Genomic DNA, 19,229 nt, shown 5'->3' on the forward strand with positions numbered 1-19,229 from the left:
TTTTCAGAGGTCATTTCCACACCTTCAGGGACCCTAAAGGGGTCGACCACCTCTCTCCCCAGGATTCTGGCCCAAAACATGACTACGTTGCCTCCTTGCTGACGTCGCAGCCTTGTTGGGGCATGGTGGCCATCCACCAAACATCCACTACTCCATCCATTTTGACCATCCTGGGTTGCACGGCACTCATCAGTGAACAAGACTGTTTCAAAATTAGTCTTCATGTATTTCTGGGCCCTCTGCAGCCATTTCTGCTTGTGAGCATTGTTTAGGAGTGGCCGAATAGAAGGTTTATGCATAACTGCAAGCCTCTGGAGGATCCTACACCTTGATGTTCGCAGGACTCCAGAGGCACCAGCAGCTTCAAATACCCGTTTGCTGCTTTGTAATGGCATTTTAGCAGCTGCTCTCTTAATCCGATATATTTGTCTGGCAGAAACCTTCCTCATTGTGCCTTTATCTGCACAAACCTGTGTGTGCTCTGAATCAGCCACAAATCTCTTAACAGTACGATGATCACGCTTAAGGTTTTCATACCTTGTCCAAGGCATTCAACTATTTCATGCTTTTCAGCAGCAGAGAGATCCTTTTTCTTTCCAATATTGCTTGAAAATGTTGATCTGCTTAATAATGTGGAATGTCCTTCTTCAGTAGTTTTTCCTTTAATTGGGCTCACCTGGCAAACTAATTATCACAGGTGTCTGAGATTGATTTCAGTGATCCAAAGAGCCCTGAGAAACAATACCATCCATGAGTTTAATTGAAAAACAAAAAATGTTATCTTTATGACACTTAAATACAATTTGCATAATAATTTGGAACGCAGTATATACATTATGTTCGAGTTTTTACATTTGTAGATTAAATGGTGAGCCACATGCAACTGTAGTTGTGCCCCTTAGTCAACTGATCTCGCCACTTCCCATCACACTTCCAGGAATAAACAAACACTCAAACATAATCCACTGAGGAACACGCACAGCATATATATATATATATAGTGTGCACAAAATTGTATATTTTGCATGTAAATAAAATTTAGTTTTGCTTTTCTATTCCTTCCTTTAGTTCTATAGTTCTTCAGTTCTACATTTATATACTTTGTTCTTTTTATTGTTATTTGTTCTCTGTTCTTTTATTGATACAGCATGCTATGTATTTCTAATGCACAGCAGAACGTATGTATTTCTAATAAATAGCATGCTATTCTCGCAGTTAATATGCAACAATGTTCGTGAACAAGAAATAATCAAAAATGTTTGTGGTATGAATTGAGCAACATGGCCTGCGATTTCTCCTTTTTTATTGTCACACTGTTATGTGTAACACAAAGATTTAAGACCCTCAGTGCACAACGCACACCGAAGCAGACGAACATGTAAAAGTAAGTCTTTGTTGGTTTAGAGCTGAATCCAAAACAATTTCAACAATTCACAGAGAGGCAGATGGAGCAGTGACTAGCGGCACAGGAAGGTATCTGGGCTCAGGTCGCTGGGAGTGGATCCCAATGACTGAGACTGACTGAAGCTTAGTATCAGGGGCTGGCAAAATTCTTCTGGGGGAGAATGGCAGAACATGGCGCTCCAAATGAGTGAGGATATAGTGTTTAGGTGGAGAACTGGAGGCACATGGAAATGAAAGATTCCAACAGAGAAATTGGCACAATAGGTTATCGCAAAGAAATTAAGCTCAGAGAAAAGTAATAAGATGCAGAACTGAACAACCTGGAAAGGAGTGGATGAATGACCTGGTCCTTAAATACTGCAGGCAGGTGGGGCAGTTGATGAGTGAATCAGGGTCAGCTGTGCAGGTCAGTTGGCAGGAAAAAAATCAAAAGGGCACACCCAACTCCAGACAGCCACACACACACACACACACACACACACACAGAAAGACACCTTCTCCTATGCTAGGGGATAACATAGGAGAAAACAAGGAACCAATGAATCATAATGAGGCAAGAGTATCCTGACAAATATTATCATATTGTTTAGAGCGGTCATTCCAAACCTGTCAGGAATATCACAAAACTTAAATGTTCACAACTGACACAACATGTGTGTTCAACCTGTGACAATTTTTTGCAAGTAGTAGTTTTTTGACTGCCTTTGTGTACGTTTTGTATTATGGTGTTTTGTGTTTTCGTGGGTATCCCAACATTTACTCATTTTTATTCCTGAAAGTAATTTAGAATTATTTACTCTGTTTATTTACTTTACTACTCTGTATTGTCACTGTTGGAATGAATCTCAGTACATTTTATACTGTAGTCTGGCCTTGGTGTCTCGCACAGATTTCTCCAGAGCTCCATCCACCAGCACTGACCTCCACCTGCATCACCTTCTTCTTCTTCTTCTCACCCTCTGCTTCTACCCTGCCTGCCGTTCCTGCTCATTAACTAACCTGCTGCTCCTGCTTTCACTGTTCATGGCCCAGCCTGCCCACCAGGAGCTGCCTCCATCAGCTCTGCCCTGACTGAACATTCCCCATCTATCCCACATCTCATGTTGTTAACTGTTTTTAACTGCATGTAACTCATACCCCTTTCTCACTGTTTGTTTTTCTCCTGGCTTTCCTCAGAGTCTTGACTGGACCCTTGTAGATCATAATGCAGCGTCCCCTGGGCCTGGCTCCCAATCTTGGCTCCAGTTCACAGTTCACAGTACACAGCTTTAATTCTCACTCGTCAACTTGCTGATTGCCTTTCTGACAACAACCAAACATGAGGGATAACTGGATGTGATTGAGGTAAATGTAAACCCAATATTGATCAGTTTGGGATATTAATTCCAAATTATGTATTTTGTGCAGTTTGAAGGCATATAACCATTAAAAACCACAACAAAACAACACAAGAACACTGCAGCACACTGATCTTTAAAATAGATTTTATTTACCATTTTGTAATTCAACAGTTTACGATATACAGCTGACAGGACTAAAACATTTCAATGGATTTTGGCCCTAAAGGTTGAAGAACAAGAAGAGCAGACATGGTTAGATAGATAGACAGATAGCTATGATAGAGAATATCAGAAGAACTGTGTGTGAATTATTATTTTAAATCCTGTTGCTTATAAAAACAAATGATTTCTTTAAAGTGCTGACACATGGGATTATACTTATATGAGCAGTAGTAAATTCAGAGGTAATGTTCTGCAATTTACAGAGAACCACAGAAACAAGGTAAAAATCACAGTTTTTAGTACAGCAGAGCAGTTGCGCTGTTAATTTGTGTATAAAAAATGGTCCGAACCTTCATGTAATTCAAGTTCTTCAACAACAGTCACTTTCTGCACAACCACCTCAGCAAAAGATGATAGCAAGGAAAAGTTTATTTCAATTATTAACTACTCAGATTGTGTGCTTTTAATTTTCCTGTAGGACCAAATGGGTCTCTTTTGGTAGCCAGAAAATTCAAGATTTACTTTACCAACAAAAGAAAGCAATCCAAATATAATGGACCCTTGCTTGATACATAAGTGATGTAAATTTACCTAAAATGTCCACGTAAAACAGTAAAATGTTCTGATGAATGTAAGTGTGTTAATGGGTCCTGATGCAAATTGAGTCTTGGTTGAAGAGTAATTTTGGTGTTTTGATTTTACTCATTTTATAACATTTTGTAACAACTAGACAGAAAAAGCCAAACTGTTCGGGTTAAGGGCCACAGAATATTAAAGGTAAACAACAATGTATGACTGTTGGCACAGCAATGTGTAAAACAGTTTTAGGTTCATACTGTTTTTTTTCCTTAAAAAAAAAAGTACTGTCATGTAGCTGCAGTTGCCATCTAACCCACAAACTAACCACTGATTTGTAGTTCAAGTTTTGATCCAAAGCTTTTTGTTTGGAAATGATCTTAATATTAACTGGCTTTATCTTAAATTTACCATCAATACGACTTGAAAAACAAAAATATATGTCACTGAATGTGGATAAACAATGATTAAAAACTGAAAATAAAATATGTAGACTTCCTTCTCTTCTTTTAGTACAAAATGTTTTTTTTTGTTTTTTTTCTGAAATAGACTGCGTATTATTAGCAGAATAGGACTTAACTAGTTCTGGTAGGTTAGAAGTACATCAATACTGACACTACACCTGCTCTACATGCAGGCTCAGCAGTAAGAGCTTATCCACTATACACAGTACACAGTACACATGACATCATCTACACTACACTACAAGAAAAATGACAAATCAAAAACAAAACGAAACAACACCCATCCTCCCTCAATCCGCAAAAACACACTTACCCACTTACTCCAAAATAAAAGCAAAGGTGAACACACACACACACACACACACACACACACAGTCTGATTATATATTTTTTTTACATTACTGTACAAAGGGAGAAAGAATTGTGGGGTCAGCAGAGATGGTGAGGGCTGGGATATATAGAGAGACAGCATAATAACATGGTGGCTAAGCTTCACTTACTACAGCATGAACACATAAGACAGGCAATCACAAACAGGAAAAGGTCTGAGCTACAAGCTGTCCCAATATACAGTGAGAACAAGAAGTTCATAGTCACCTTTATCAGCAAATAAAACCCCATGTAGACAGAGTAATGTTCCCTAGATTGGAATTTCTACTAAGAGGAAGCAATGCAATATATTTAGAGCATTTAGTAGATAATGTATTGTTTCATAAAGCACCTGGTTTTGCAGTAATTAAAAATAAACACCACTACAAAATACGTCATGTGTGATACAAATACTTTAGGAAATAAAAACCGCAAGGTCAAAACTGACGGCTAACTACCGACCAAAGCTACAAGTATCCAATGGTGGGAACAGCCAGTAAATGCTTCTATAATCATAGAACCTTCCTGTAAAAACCTGGATAGAAATATGTGCTTGTTTCAGAATGCTCACTGCACTTATCCTGATTATCTCCACCATATGAGAGCTTCTGTGCTTAGCATTGACCTCTGAAGCTGATACGTTCTTGACACTTGGACTTATTGCAGTTAGTTCACAGTTCCACCTCTGTTGTGCCTTTGCTAGCCTGAGTGTCAGCATATCCCCATCTTGTGGATCAGTGGAGCAACTGCACTGTCGTGTCAAAATCGCCATCATCCTCTAGAGACACGATTGTGGGAAGCAGTGGTGAAAGACAAAAAGAATGTGTGAAGTTGTGCTTCAGTATCGTCTGATAAACATGAACATGAATTTTTAGAATCTTAACAGAACTTCACCATTTTGGGAGACAGGCCATCCTACTTTGTACACTAAGTGAACACAGTATGTCCCATGCTTATACTGGTAACATAGTCCCCGGTTCTCCAAACACCTTTGAGTTTATTGATGCTCACAAACAAAGAACAACAGTAACCAAGACAGTTACAGCCAGACCTGACTCAATCCCCGAAATCCTCCCTGTCTGCACCTCACTACCACCTGAACAAGCATCCAAAACAAAGGTAGTTCTTCACACATCTGTCCAGATGACAAAGAACAAAACTCTTCATGTATTTGTTTGTGTTCAGAGTGCCATCACACTGTTACAAAGATGTCCTGGATGCTTTACAGTAAGACACCGGAGAACCCAACTTTGCATGCTAAAAAGACCCCTCTCTGTCCTATCACACCCTCCATCAAAACATTAACAAATCAAGTCACAGATAGGGAATGGTAAACATGGTTAATTGTGATTCTGATTTTGTTTGTACAAAATAAACATGTGCTGTCTTTATAATTATTTACTAAGTTACTTTACAATAATGAGAGGTAAAAAGGAGAATTCTACTGAGAGAACAATACTATACAGCTACATTTAAAACTACATAATTCAGTTCAATTGATTTTAATTCTTCTGGAAACAAGCTCCATCTCCCTGCGTTCTGTCTCTGCAGCAGTCATAGCACAGCTTGGCTCAGAGCTTTACAATAAATGCCTGTAAATACATTAAAGGTTCCACTGACTGTAAAAGACACTGTATCAGCCTCTCTGAGATATACAGTATAAATGTTACCAAAAACATGTGCAAGACTCAGGGAATGCTTTTGGTAACATGCCTTAGTTGGGCAGATTGCTACAACCCATGAGAGACAGACTACCACAGATCTATGATCCTTTCACTAACTGCCTACCCTAGCTCGGATCCTCAATCATGGACCACATCCCAAGATGCATTTCACTGAAAAAGAATGTCTGGAAGACTTGAGAAGAGATGGCACTTCAACATAGAGAGTTGCATCCACCTGTTTTGTATATAAGTGTAGATGTTTCTTCGGTGAAAGTTAGGTGGTTTCTCTGGATTTAACGTTAACTGGTCACCTTATTCGAAACAAAGTTCCCACAGGCAAGGAACAACCACAAGCCATAAAGTTTAACTTCACTTGGACCCTGAGAAACGGGCATTGGGATCTCTTGTCAAAAAAACTAGAAACAAATGTCTGTGTGTGTGTGTGCGCCTGTAGGCAGAGTTCAGTACAGTTCATTCTACTGACTTTAAGCAGCTTTAGTGGAAAAATTTACAAATGAAGGAAATCTCTCAGGTGTTTGTTAAATATTTGTGCTCTGTAGAATATTCTTAAAGAAGCAGCATAAAAAACAACAGGCTTAGTCTTAAGCTGAGATCAACTATGGTTGAGGTCACTGTGTGCTGTAAAATGTACAATATTATGAGTGTTTGAGTGTGAATGAGTGTTTTTGCCTCTTTTTCTGGCCATAGGATCGAGCCTAGTTCCACCTTTCAGCATCACCGCACTGTAAATGGCCAGTACAGGCACAATTTGTCCTGCTCCTCTTTGTTACAGCACCACTGTGTATCACATCACAACAAGTCTCCAGCTGTCAAATCACTGCTGCTAGAAAGTCACCAAATCCCAAACATACCCAGCTAACAGAATAAAGGAGAACAGTGTGTGTCTCTATGCTGCTGCATGCACAAAACAAACACATGCAGCTTCACAATCTACTGTACCTCTAACTGCATATGAAGATGACAAATACACGTTTTACAAAAAAGGAAAGGAAAAACAAACCGCATTATTAAATTATGTGTAACAAATTAACAACCCACCCACACTCACACACTAACATACACACAAATCTTTTGGATGATGACCCAATTTTTTCTTCCTTTCATTTTTTTTTTCTTCAATTATCTAGAGACAACACAGATAGATAGAAGAGGTTAGGGTAGATATAATAAGCCCTTACAATATGTAAAGGTCTCCAGCGAATGGGATCTTCCCCACAGTGGACTGTGGGAAAGTGGGGTGAGGAGGAGGGAGGACAAGGAAGGAAGAGAAGGAGGAAACGGTGGGGCATTTGAGACATGCCCGATGAAAGAGTAGGGTGCCGTCTATGCGCTGGGGTTGGGGTTGTTGTGTGTGTTAGTGGAGCCGTTGCTTCCCTGGATGGTGAGGCTGATCTCATCCTTCCTCTCCTTCTCCTCTTCCTTCAGCTCCTCCTTCTCCTTGAGGGGACGAGCCTCCACAGTGTCTTCAGAGGCCATGGGGGCGTAGCGGCCCGTCCGATGCTCCTGCAGGGCTGGACCCCACTTTGGATGTGATCGGCAGGCGTTCTTCAACCGCTGACATGAAAAGAGGGACACGTCAGTCAAAGCAGCCTTGGTATGGAAAACCCCTCGTACATCCAACGTTCTAATTTCAACATTAATCACATCAACTCATGATGCAGATGTAAGTACAATATTATATACTCCATTTTTCTCATTCATTATAACAAATGCAAGATCCAAAAACATTTTCAAAATATCAGCATGTGGCCTCCCAGAGAAAAGGCGCCCAGCGGCTTTTTTCAGAGCACCCTGCGTTTTCGTGCAGCTGTGCAGCGGCTCCAAGATGAGCAGTTCAAGTTGTTTTTCGGGTAATCGGTCATAGTAGGACTTGTTACCCTGGTAACCGAGAAAATCACCAAGAAGTCTGTTCGTGTAATTACATAATAAATAATGTAACTATTTAAGAACACTTCTTCTTTATTCGTGAAATGAAACTTTTAAACACGGAAACAATTTTAAACACCTTGTTTTCCAAAATCCTTTCCTAATAAACAAATTCTTCAATACAGGGAATGTACAGTACACACAATTGCAAAAATGTCAAGATTAGTTAGATAAATTAATGACTGTTTTTGGCAACAAAGTTTGATGACAAGTAGCCATAGTATAAATATGATAACAGGTTAATGTTCCGCAATTTGCCTTGCATGAATTTCAAAGCACCGTACCTCTCTGAAGGTGGCTCCTGGGGACCTTGAGATCTTGTAGAGGGCATAGATGGGTATGCAAACCACTGAAGACAGAGCCATAGCGAAGCCGATAGCCAGAGACCAGCCAGGATACACATAGTCATTGTAGGTGATGGGCTTGTACTGGATCACTGTGAAGATCAGGATGAACTACATGGAAAGAGAGGGGATGAAGTTTCTAAATAATAGGTAAAGCATACAACTGCATTTTTCTCAAGATCCCTGCGTTAACTCAGTACAGGTGAAAGCATTTTAGACAGCAGCACAACAGACATTTGTTTTTATTTCAGTTGCAGATGATTATGAATCATAACTGTTCTCAACAGCGGGTTGCTATGCACTGTTCTAGCCTGGAGAGCCAGGCCATTAATCTGTGCAGAGAAATGAAACAAAAGTGCCTGAAATCTGACCAGTAATCCACAACAATGAATTTCTTGGTTGGCCCAGCAGCTTAGAGGGCTAATACTGCTGCCTGCTTGGGAAAGGCTATTGATAACATGTGTCCATTTCCCAGTGTGAAAGATTTGCTTTTAGAGGTTTATATTGAAAACAAAGCCATCAGAGGTCAAAAAGATTAGTGTTGGCGGCAGCTAAAATGTAGGTCAGGTCCCTAACAATATGTCAGCAACACAGTAAAGTTTAGAGACTCAACATCCCTCAGGTTGCTAAATCAACGTGCGGTTTGTTTCCTGCAGCAATCAAATATCCCAACATGTTGATGTTTCAAGAGACAAGAAGAACATTTATGTGTTCACTCACAGAGATGATGACAGGGGAGATGAATCTCCAGCAGACTTTGAAAAAGAGAGGAGGTGGGAAGCCCAGCATCATCTCGACATCTTTAAAGTAGTTCCGGTGACCTGCAATGAAAGAAAAAAATATGCAGGAACTTCAAGATTTGATTTCTTATTTTTGAATACCGACATGTACAGTGTGTTTTTTAGATTACATTGCCCATCTCTGATTTTAAAGCATTCTAACAGTGAGTCTGTGGCTGACTGTGGTAACTGAAACTATCTGGTTTCCTTATCCTTTCTTGTCCACTTCTAGCACAGTTGACTTCCTAGGCTGCTGCTGAGGGGCAACAGATTGGCTATATTTAAAGAAATAGACAAAACAGATGAAAAAAGAAAAAGAAAAAATAGATGAAGAATGGTAAACATGATGACAGATGAATTTGTGTAAAGTTAAGCACCCTGTATGCAATGATATGGGGGGGAACCTCTTAATTTCCCCCATGACATTTTTCATTTAGAGATGTGTTTAACAGCAGCACTCAAGGTGAGTAGGCTGGACTAGGACTATAAAAGCCTTGGAAAAAATGCTGTTCTAACAGCCTTGAGACCACAATATGATCAATCAAAGTAATTCACAGGTACTATTTTTAATGCATAATGAAGTAAAATTTATCGGATTAAACTGAAACAAGTTGATCAATAAAGGGATCAATGAAGTAAAGTCTAAGTCTATCCTGTTGCAGGAGATACCTGGCTGTCTGTCGGTGAGAGGGAAGATTACCACCCCCATAGGGAATGCAGTCTTCATCAGGATTTTTTTTATTTCAGGTGCAAGTGGCATTTCAGGAAACCTCGGAGTAAATTCCAATGTGTTTCTTGTTGCCTTGGTCATTTGAGTGCTGATATTAAACTGTGGCTCTGACGCTGAATTCACTCCTGATTATTTACATTAATATTGTATACTGATACATAGTTAGTGATCCTACTTACATCTGTACAGCCCAGTATACAAAGAGACAAAGAGAAAGATTTTTATCTCCAGCTATAATTGTGTGCTTACATGTCTGTCTAAGCATGTGTGTCTTTGTCTGCACATATGCTTATGCTGTTTCATGTTTCCAGCAGAGACAAAATGTGTGTCCCTTAGCTATCCTTATCTCCCACTGTGGATGCAAGGATGTGTACAAAAAAGAAAGAGAAGGCAAAGTATTTCCAGTCTCACAGCAATTCTTGTAATTTTTAATTCACATACTGAGAATGTGTAGAGTACGAAGAGTTTTCTCTTGAACTCATGAACTCCCCTCTCCTATGCACTAGTCTTTGATTTCACTCGTCTTTGACTCAGACAGAAGGACATTTGCTCTTGATGTCCTACTGGTTAGAAAATGTTTTATGTTTTCACATCCTGTTATAGCTATTCTAGCCTTCCATTATAGAAAGTACGTCTTCATTAAATTAACTGGAATTATTATTAATTATATAAAGTTAAAAATCATCAAACCTCAAAATTGCAGATCACATTGACAGTATGTTTTATAGTTATGTTAATGTGTCCCAGAATTTTTTTTTACTAAATTACCATGACAGCAATAAATTAAAAGCTCCACACATCAGGATACTCTTATTTCCTTACCATAAACATACATGACGCAGATGCACATTATGCAGGAGATAATGACCAAAGAGAAACTAGCAGCATAGTTGTCCATCAGTAGCAACCAATAGATTCCTGCCTGCACACAGAAAACAGAGAATAAGCAAATACTGCATGTCAGTGAGAGAAAACAAGTTCAAGGACATGTGTTTGGGACTTACCTGTGTTGTTAGCGGCACGCCCAGTAAGAATCCAGTTATGGCCACTGACAATGTGACTATGGTCTTGTGTCTGATGATCCAGTCTGTACCGATCTCATCGACGATGGCCGTCACCAGGGTCTCCAGGAGACAGAACTACAAGAATAAAAGTTTTATGAGAGATGACACTAGATAGTTGAGATGAGACATAGGAAGAGAGAAAGTTCCTGTTCTACATTTAATGTACAGCCTAATTATAAGCTTTTAATTCAATTAAATCCAAAGCTTTTACCACGGTCTGTTCTGTGAGCAACCACATTTGTATCCACTACACAGTGAGATTCATCTGTACAGATTGACTGTCTAATATGGAAAGAAAACCTTAAGAAGGTGTCACATGAAAAGCCAGGTGATCACAAATAAGTATTCAGCAGTCACTTTCTGGAAGATTATAAATCTCTGTGCAAAATGTCAGGGCACCCCTCAATCAGTTTTGATATTTCACCATATAAGTGAAAATACTGATCTGTATGGCACGAGAAGAAAAGCCAGTCACCAGTGATAACTGTCTGGTATGTAAACTGGACATCAAGTGGAATTTGTTTCACGTAGGACACAATCTTTAGATCAATATAGATACTCAGTTGGTGAAAGGTATCTGTGTACGTGTATACATACTGTATGTACATATACAGATGTATTATAAGTCTTTTAAGTGCAGTTTTGATAATCTCATTATGGAACATGCCCATGATAATGTCGCACAGGTCACTCACGCACAAGTGCTGATCAGTATGGTCAGACATGATTTGCATGTTAAGCACAACTATGTTTGATGTACAGTTTCCCAGCCTCACCTGAGTCCCTAATCCCAGAAGGATGAGCATGAAGAAGAAGAGAAGAGACCAGAGTGGTGATATGGGGAGGAGAGTGAGGGCCTCTGGGTAGGCCACAAAGGCCAGACCTGGGCCGTGGTCAGCCACCTCTGACACAGGAACATTCAGGTTGTGTGCCATGAAGCCCAGGATGGAGAAAATGACAAAGCCGGCATACACACTGGTCGCACAGTTGGTTACGCTGATGATGATGCTGTCTCTGTATGCAAGAAAGAGAAGAAAAAAACATGCTGGGGATTAATTAAAGTGAAAAGTATTGTTGTTACCCAACTGTCACTGTGCACAGAAAAAACATGCAGTTATAAATGACAAAAATGAAAGAATGTGATGAATTCTGACTTTGAGTTCACATTTTAAGCTGATTGTGCTCTTTATGTGATTCACGCAGTTCCTTCACCCCTACTTCCAAATCATCCAACAAGTGTGGGTGGGTGGCTGAAGTCACCAGTGAAGAGCCAGAATCACTGGTTACTAAACAATTTACCAAACAATATTCTTACCCTCTTTTAATTACTCCATCACATGCAGGTTTCTGATGTCCCCAGAATGCAATCTTAGCATAACTATTGATAAGACTGATTTATTATTTTACTATTCACCATCAATTCACCCCCATCTACAAACAAGACATAAGCTGGGTTTACTCTTTATGAGTCCAGATGTTTGGCACTCAGATGAAGTCACAGTAATCTCAGAACATTATTCTCCTTTTCTTCTTGAAGTTTGCTGTGCTTGTTCTGAGAAGCACCTCACTTTGACTTTGTTCAGAGTCAACAAGGGAATTTTCCTGTTAGACTTATCACACAAGATGTCTTTGAGGACTTTGATGCAAGTCTCTTTCTCAGCTACTCACAGACCACCAATCAGGCGCCTTGCTCAGTTCAACACTCGCTGCACTTCTGCATATGCACCAATTGGGGGTGTTACATGAGTGCAGAGAGCTGCAGAACACAAGCTGATTAGGCTGCCACACAGCTGTACGCGCAGATAGCACAACCTCAAGCTCTTGGCAGAGGAAGAAATGATATCTTCAGCCTTTTTCTCACTCCTTCCAAATCCATGTCCTGACGCCCTCACTCCGTCAGCATGTGTGGACAAGCTCAGGAGAGTAAATGACATCTTTCTCTTTTCTTATCTCCTCCCCTGTCCCCTAGCCTCTCCCCTCGTAACCTTCTCCTCGGCTTCTAGCTTGCTCCCTTGGCATTCACGCACAGTGCAACCAGCCTCTTAACACCAATCTGTAAGAAACATTATCTCTGTCCCTCCTCCTGTCCCACCTTATCACACCTTCTCCCCCTTCTCCTTTTCGACAGGTAGCCTTGAAGTTGGCTCCTGACTATTTTACCCTCCTCCTCCTCTCCCTTTCCCATCACTCTGTAGTCCTGACTCATTAGAGGGCTGCCACACAGCCTACACCACCTGAGACAACTTCTCCTCTCCTCAATTCCCCATCATCCCTCTGCTTCATCTTTCCTCTTCTCCTACGCCTCCTCATCACCTCACTCCCTCTGCCTAGCTGCACTGATTAGTGCAAAGAATAAGATGCCGCTCTGTGCTGCTGAAACAGCCTGATGCAAAATGAGTGTGATCATATTGAGGCAGGGACTTGTACAGTACAGTAAATGCTGTTGGGTAAAATTCACCTCCAGTTTATTTCATTTTAATGCTTTGTAAGTTTTTTAATTTTCTTAAATGTCTGTTAAATATGAAGCTTCATCCAGCAGCCTCTTAGCTTAACATTTTAAAAATACTGGAAGCAGGTAGCTCAAAAATAAAAATTCCACCTACCAGCACCTCTAAAGCTCACAAAATAATGTGTAATGTATAATTTTTTGTTGGTTTAATCTGTACAAAATCCGAAGTGTAAAAATGAGTCACTGTAGTTCTTATCTATCTTGTGGATGGGAGCAATAAGCTCCTAACGCTCTGGTTGTTTGGCAAAATCACAGTCACAACAGGAGCCTCGCAAATCACTGGCCTCATTTAAGAAATAATTCCACTCATTACCACCCACAAAAACAGATGTAACAGTTTCATCAGTGAGCTTTAAAGGTGCTGGCACGTGGATTTTGTTATCTCAAGACTGTGTCACGCTAGCTGTCTTTATGCTTTGCTAAAATATTACACACACACAGATATGAGAGCAGTATCAATTTTCTCATCTAACCCTCAGCAAGAAAGCAAAGAAGAGTAATTACAGAGCAATTTAATGTTGAACTATTCCTTTGGTTTATGTTTATCCACAGTCTGGAGTACCAACCTGAAGCAGTTGTTGTGGAATTTGTTATAGGAAGCCATGGTAATGAGCCCCCCCCAGGCACAGCCCAGAGAGTAGAAGATCTGTGACGCTGCGTCTCCCCACACCTGCAAAAACAAGTGGTTAAAAGATGGAACAAAACCATTTGTGTTTGCAGTTTATCTATCCATGTGCCTGTGAATACCTTCGCATCAAGGACCTTCTGCCACTGTGGAGTCAGGTAGTACTTGATGCCATTGATTGCCCCATCCAGGGTGATGCCACGGATGAACAGGATAGTCAGAACGACGTAGGGGAACGTAGCTGTGAAGTACACCACCTGGATACACACACACACACACACACACACACAGATGAGCAGATGATATCAACTGGACCCACTAAGAATAGCTGTCTGTGAGAAATATGTAATATACACATATCATAGACAGTTTGAATGTTATGTTTGTTCTTGTATGCGTTTAAGCTGTAGTGTGTGTGTGTGAGCGCGCGCGCACGTATGCGTTTGTGACGCTGACCTTTCCAGAGGACTTAACGCCCCTGATGAGACAGAGGAAGACAACAACCCAGGACACAGCCAAGCAGCCCAGGATTGGGAGACGCACTTCTCCAAAGTTCCCAATATCATCAGAGATGTTCAATACATAGTGTCTGGGAAAAAGAGACAGAGAAAAAGGGATGAATTTAAGATTGGTAAGGTTAAGTTGTTACTCTTCTTTTTCAAGACAAAGCAATTTTAATTTTTTAAAGAAAACAGCCTCAGCAACACCCAACACAACACTACTTCCTATAGGACCTCTAAACCATAAAAACTGACTAACTTGAACTGTTATTTGTCTTTGATTAAAGAAATGCACATTTTACTTACAAGTGTGTCAAACAAAACACACAGGGCAAGGTTTGTCTTTGTAGTATTATTACCTAATAGTATTCTTAACGGCCATTCGGTGGCCTGTCTTGCTCCATTACTAAACAGAAAAGGTAACGAAAAGCAACTAATATGTGGCTGAAAACTCTGTTAAGGGGATCCAAAAAGGGACACTACGAATCAAAAATGATGTCCTAAATTCTCTAAATTTCCCAAACATTGTTTACTTTGAAATCTCTTTTAAAAGTGTTATTTCAAATGGAAATATTACAAAATGTCAGTATCAATATAGATGCAACAGGGAGGATAATTATTAATATATTCATGTATATTATACAAACTACACATCTTCACATCTGCAGTGTTTCTCTTACAGTGTCGTCAAGGAAAGAGGGATGAACACAAGCCCATACAATGTGGATAATTGTCAGAGATATGGTGATTTTATAGGAGTTTTGCTCAGTATTACAGTTCATGACATGAGCCTCTCCAATGTGATGCTCTCAATGGTATAACTTCATAATTGTCTTTAGTAGTTCTAACAGCCATGTCAGGCATGTCATTATAAAAAGAACAAGCTGATAGCCAGGATTAGTCAAACATCCCGTTATTCTGTACGGGATTTAATCAAAGAAAAACAGGCTCATTAAGAAAGTTTGATTTTTCTGTTCCTTCCCAGCAATATTTTGATGAATGATTTGTGATCATGTCTGGTAGTAAAGTGATAAAGCAACGGCTCTGGTAAGAGCAGTACAATGGCATTCATTACATCCTGACCTTGAAATGCACTTTAGCCGTTCATTGTGTCTACATGCGTCACACACAGCACAGAGGTGGGTGAAGATGCAATAAGACATAACAGTAACTGGCTCTCTTACATTAAGAGTGGACATCCAAGCAGCAGGACTGCTTCTGGCATATCATGTTGTTGGTTTAGTGTTTTGGTCAGTCAGCAAACCAAACACTTAAATGACACTAACACTGAACAAAACACTTGAAACACATTCCAACCAGTACACAATTTGATACAAAATACAAGTTGATTGCAAATATGAAAGGCAAAGATTATATGGCTGAATCTGAATGATATCAGCTGATGATTAAATTCTCAAAGGCAGCTGTAAGCAGTAGGATGGAGTTGTGTGTTATATCTGAAATGCAGAACCATCACACATGAGGATCCACTGTGGAGACCTTAACTGAGTGTGACGACCTTAGACAGACACAGCAACAGAGATAGTGTAAAATCCTGAGACAATGAAAGTTGTTGTCTTCCTTTCTTCCCTCTTTGAGCGTTAAATCATCAATCATCATCAGCCATTTCACTCCTTTATCCCTGTCTTTGAGAACAGTTTTTATGGTGGATGAATACATCACTTGAGTTGCTGCTGCACCAATACAATGACAATTAAGATCTTCCGATCTAATCTGATGTGAAAAGTGGCTAGGAGGATGACTGATGAGCACATCTCTCTGGCTTACTTCACTTCACCAAACCCTTTCTAACACAGCGCTACTGTACCTGTTGTATACGATCATGTATAGCAGGTGCACTTGGGAGCACCCTGATCAATCTTACATACCTCACTTGGCACTTTACTGAGATTTACTGAGTGCTTTCTGGTTGCAGCATGAAAATGGAGCCTAAACAGTGCTAATATGGGAAACTTCCTGTACGTCACTGCCTATGGCGCTGTGCCACGTGCTCAGAAGCTGCTCTACTTGCAGTCAAATCTAGTGCAAATATTTAAATGCTTTCCGCAAACATGGAGCAGGTTCGATGCAAGCTTATCTTACAGGTGCAAGTCAATTTTGACCTCTGTGTCAAGTACAATAGGGCTACAAAACTAAGTCAAAAGGAGTTGGATACATAACTTGGTAAAAACAATAATAAAAAACAATGTGTGCTATCAAACTGCTCGACTTGACTGAGAAAATCTCTTGTTTTGAATTCATTCATTATTTGATGATTGATGTACTTTAGAGACTTACTTCCAGTACTCCTCACTGGGACTGGTCCTCTTAGTGCGGTTGACCACCTCGGACACCCCTGCCACCAGGCTATTGGTAGCATTGGCCAGGCTGGCGTTAAGTGGAAGGTTGTTGCCCAGAACCCCACTGCAGTCAGGTGTGTTCCAGGGATTGTTGCAGTATGTCCAAGGCAGCAGGTTTGTCATGGATGAGAAAAAGTAGTAGAAGGCAATGCAGATGACCACGTTGTAGTAGATCCCAATGTAGGTGGACACCACCATCATGCCGTAGCCCACACCTGAAGGGAGAAGAAGAGAGAATGGAGAAAAAACTGAACGTGAACATTGGAACTTTAATTTGACTAATGTGAAAAATGTTGCTCTAAGTGACATCTTCAAATTGCTTTTACCATTCAACCAAAAGTCCAAAATCCAAAGACTCTTCATTTACTATCAAGCAGCAAATCCTGACAATTGTTGAAGTTCGACTTTTGATAGAGGAACTAATCTATATTTTGTTTTGGGCTCAGAGCCTCTGATATATAGGATGATATACTTCATATTGTACACAAGCATTAAGTCCTCTCCTGCTGTTAACAGTTTTAATTTGGTCATGGCTGTATCTGGTCAAAGTTTTTATTTTTTTCACCTCACATATTTCTATTATTCACTGCATAAAAATTTTATGCAGTGAATAATCTTTCTCACCAAAGATAAGATGACAACAACAACAACATGACAACAAGTTGCTTTTATCATGTACGCACCTCTCAAACTCACGTCAGGCTTTTGATCATGCACTGAATCCTTACAACAACTCTACTGCTCTGTTGTTAAAAGTGTCATTAAAAACTGAAGAGCTGAGGCACATTAATCTTGAGATCACTTGTAATAGGAAATCACTGCAACCATTAAAGACACCATGCTAAAGACACCATACACAAAACAAACATAAATGCTAAACCAAGCCAAAAAGCTCAAATAAGAAACCCCATAATGGAAAAAAACTGTTTTGTTTCCAAACATCTTTGCAATTGTCTTATCAAAACACAAAGATACACTGACACTAACCTTTGAACATGGGGCTGATCTTCCATACTCCCAGACATCCCTGGCTTGCGAACTGACCAAAGGACAGCTCGAGGAAGAAGAGGGGGATGCCGCAGAATACCAGCATGATGAAGTACGGTAACATGAAGGCACCTGGAGGGGACAGACAGCAGAACAGGAACCCACTTACAGCATTGGTCTGTGCACCACCGGAAGACTGGGAGTGAATACATTGAGTCACAAAAAAGAAGAGAGAAAATTACATTCTAAAAAGTCCAAGGTGTGCAACAGCAGTGCTTTATTACTGCTGATGTGAGGACACGTTTGTGTTTGTCCAAAAACACAGAAGCCTAGCATGCATGTCAAATGTTATCCTCTGACAAAGATAATAAATACTGTACAGCCAGACCTGGTCCACCTGGCACTGGCACATGAACAGATGAAGGGAAGCAGACAAGTGTATTTAAACGATGTTAATTTAAAACGTGCTGTGCTAGGAATACTGTGATGTACAGATATGCTCTCTAAATACAACATACACAGGATACCTGGCTAAAATCACATTAGTAAGACAAATTCATCATGTTATCATTAAAAACAATGACAATGAAAAATATGTACACAGTGTACCGAGGTATAATACAGCACCAAATAAAAAACATCAAATACAGGAATTAGAGGTGCACTGACTGCAATTTTCTTGGCCGATGCCGCGTTCCAATTTTTTGTGCGACCTGCTGTTAGCATTTTTTTGCTGATTCCGAACTCTAAATGACAGCATATACAAACAAAAATCAACTTTTCTTCAATGCAAAATTTTACTTTCATAATAAAATAAATTATTAAACTTCACATTTTATTCTCAAAATAAAGTGAACTGCAACTGCAAAGAGCTACAAATAACAATTAACTGAAAATGAGCTACATATCCAACTTTATCTGACATATTTTATTTTCCGAAATAAAAACAGGTGCAACAGATTTGCAACAGGTAATTTATCAAAAGCCTCTATTTTCGGTTGATCATCCAGAGCCATGAATTTGAACAATTATTTAATAATTTTCCTTGTAATTACATTGGTCTTTTCGCTGTTCATACCAAGGAAACATAGGAGAGGCCGCTGGCTTGTGTCTGGCACTGAGCTCTGGATAGCTTTAGCTTTAGCAGCTTCAAACAGGACACGTTCAGCTGGCTGACGGTGTTTTAAGTGTCTGGTTAGGTTTGTTCTTCTGAACGTTTTCCACGGTTTACTTTGGCCACAGTACACGCTAAAGACACGTCAGTGTGCGGTTGTGACGTCACTGACTGTCTTGCTCTGCGTATGCGCATGTGTAAAACGGACCAGACTGACCGGCCAGTCTCTGGTCCGAACGCGGAAAATTCGGGTCCCTGGCTGGTTGGTCAGTGCATCTCTAACGGGAATGT

At 40.0% G+C, this 19,229-nt stretch overlaps 1 protein-coding gene across 1 annotated transcript in view; it reads right to left on the minus strand.

Moving 5' to 3' along the window:
• Positions 1–2,871: 2,871 nt before the first annotated feature.
• slc6a9 (solute carrier family 6 member 9) overlaps positions 2,872–19,229 on the minus strand; it is a 63,257-nt gene continuing 46,899 nt past the window's right edge. The window contains exons 4-14 of the mRNA XM_046409278.1: positions 17,825–17,956; positions 16,776–17,052; positions 14,434–14,566; positions 14,100–14,234; positions 13,919–14,022; positions 11,620–11,857; positions 10,784–10,918; positions 10,602–10,701; positions 8,991–9,091; positions 8,211–8,381; positions 2,872–7,554 (exon numbers count right to left, since the gene is read on the minus strand). Coding sequence (XP_046265234.1) covers positions 7,324–7,554; positions 8,211–8,381; positions 8,991–9,091; positions 10,602–10,701; positions 10,784–10,918; positions 11,620–11,857; positions 13,919–14,022; positions 14,100–14,234; positions 14,434–14,566; positions 16,776–17,052; positions 17,825–17,956 — 1,757 coding nt within the window. The 3' untranslated portion in view covers positions 2,872–7,323. The remainder of the gene's footprint in view (positions 7,555–8,210; positions 8,382–8,990; positions 9,092–10,601; positions 10,702–10,783; positions 10,919–11,619; positions 11,858–13,918; positions 14,023–14,099; positions 14,235–14,433; positions 14,567–16,775; positions 17,053–17,824; positions 17,957–19,229) is intronic.

The sequence above is a fragment of the Scatophagus argus genome, chromosome 13 (genome assembly GCF_020382885.2).
Source record: "Scatophagus argus isolate fScaArg1 chromosome 13, fScaArg1.pri, whole genome shotgun sequence".
Lineage (NCBI taxonomy): Eukaryota > Metazoa > Chordata > Actinopteri > Scatophagidae > Scatophagus > Scatophagus argus.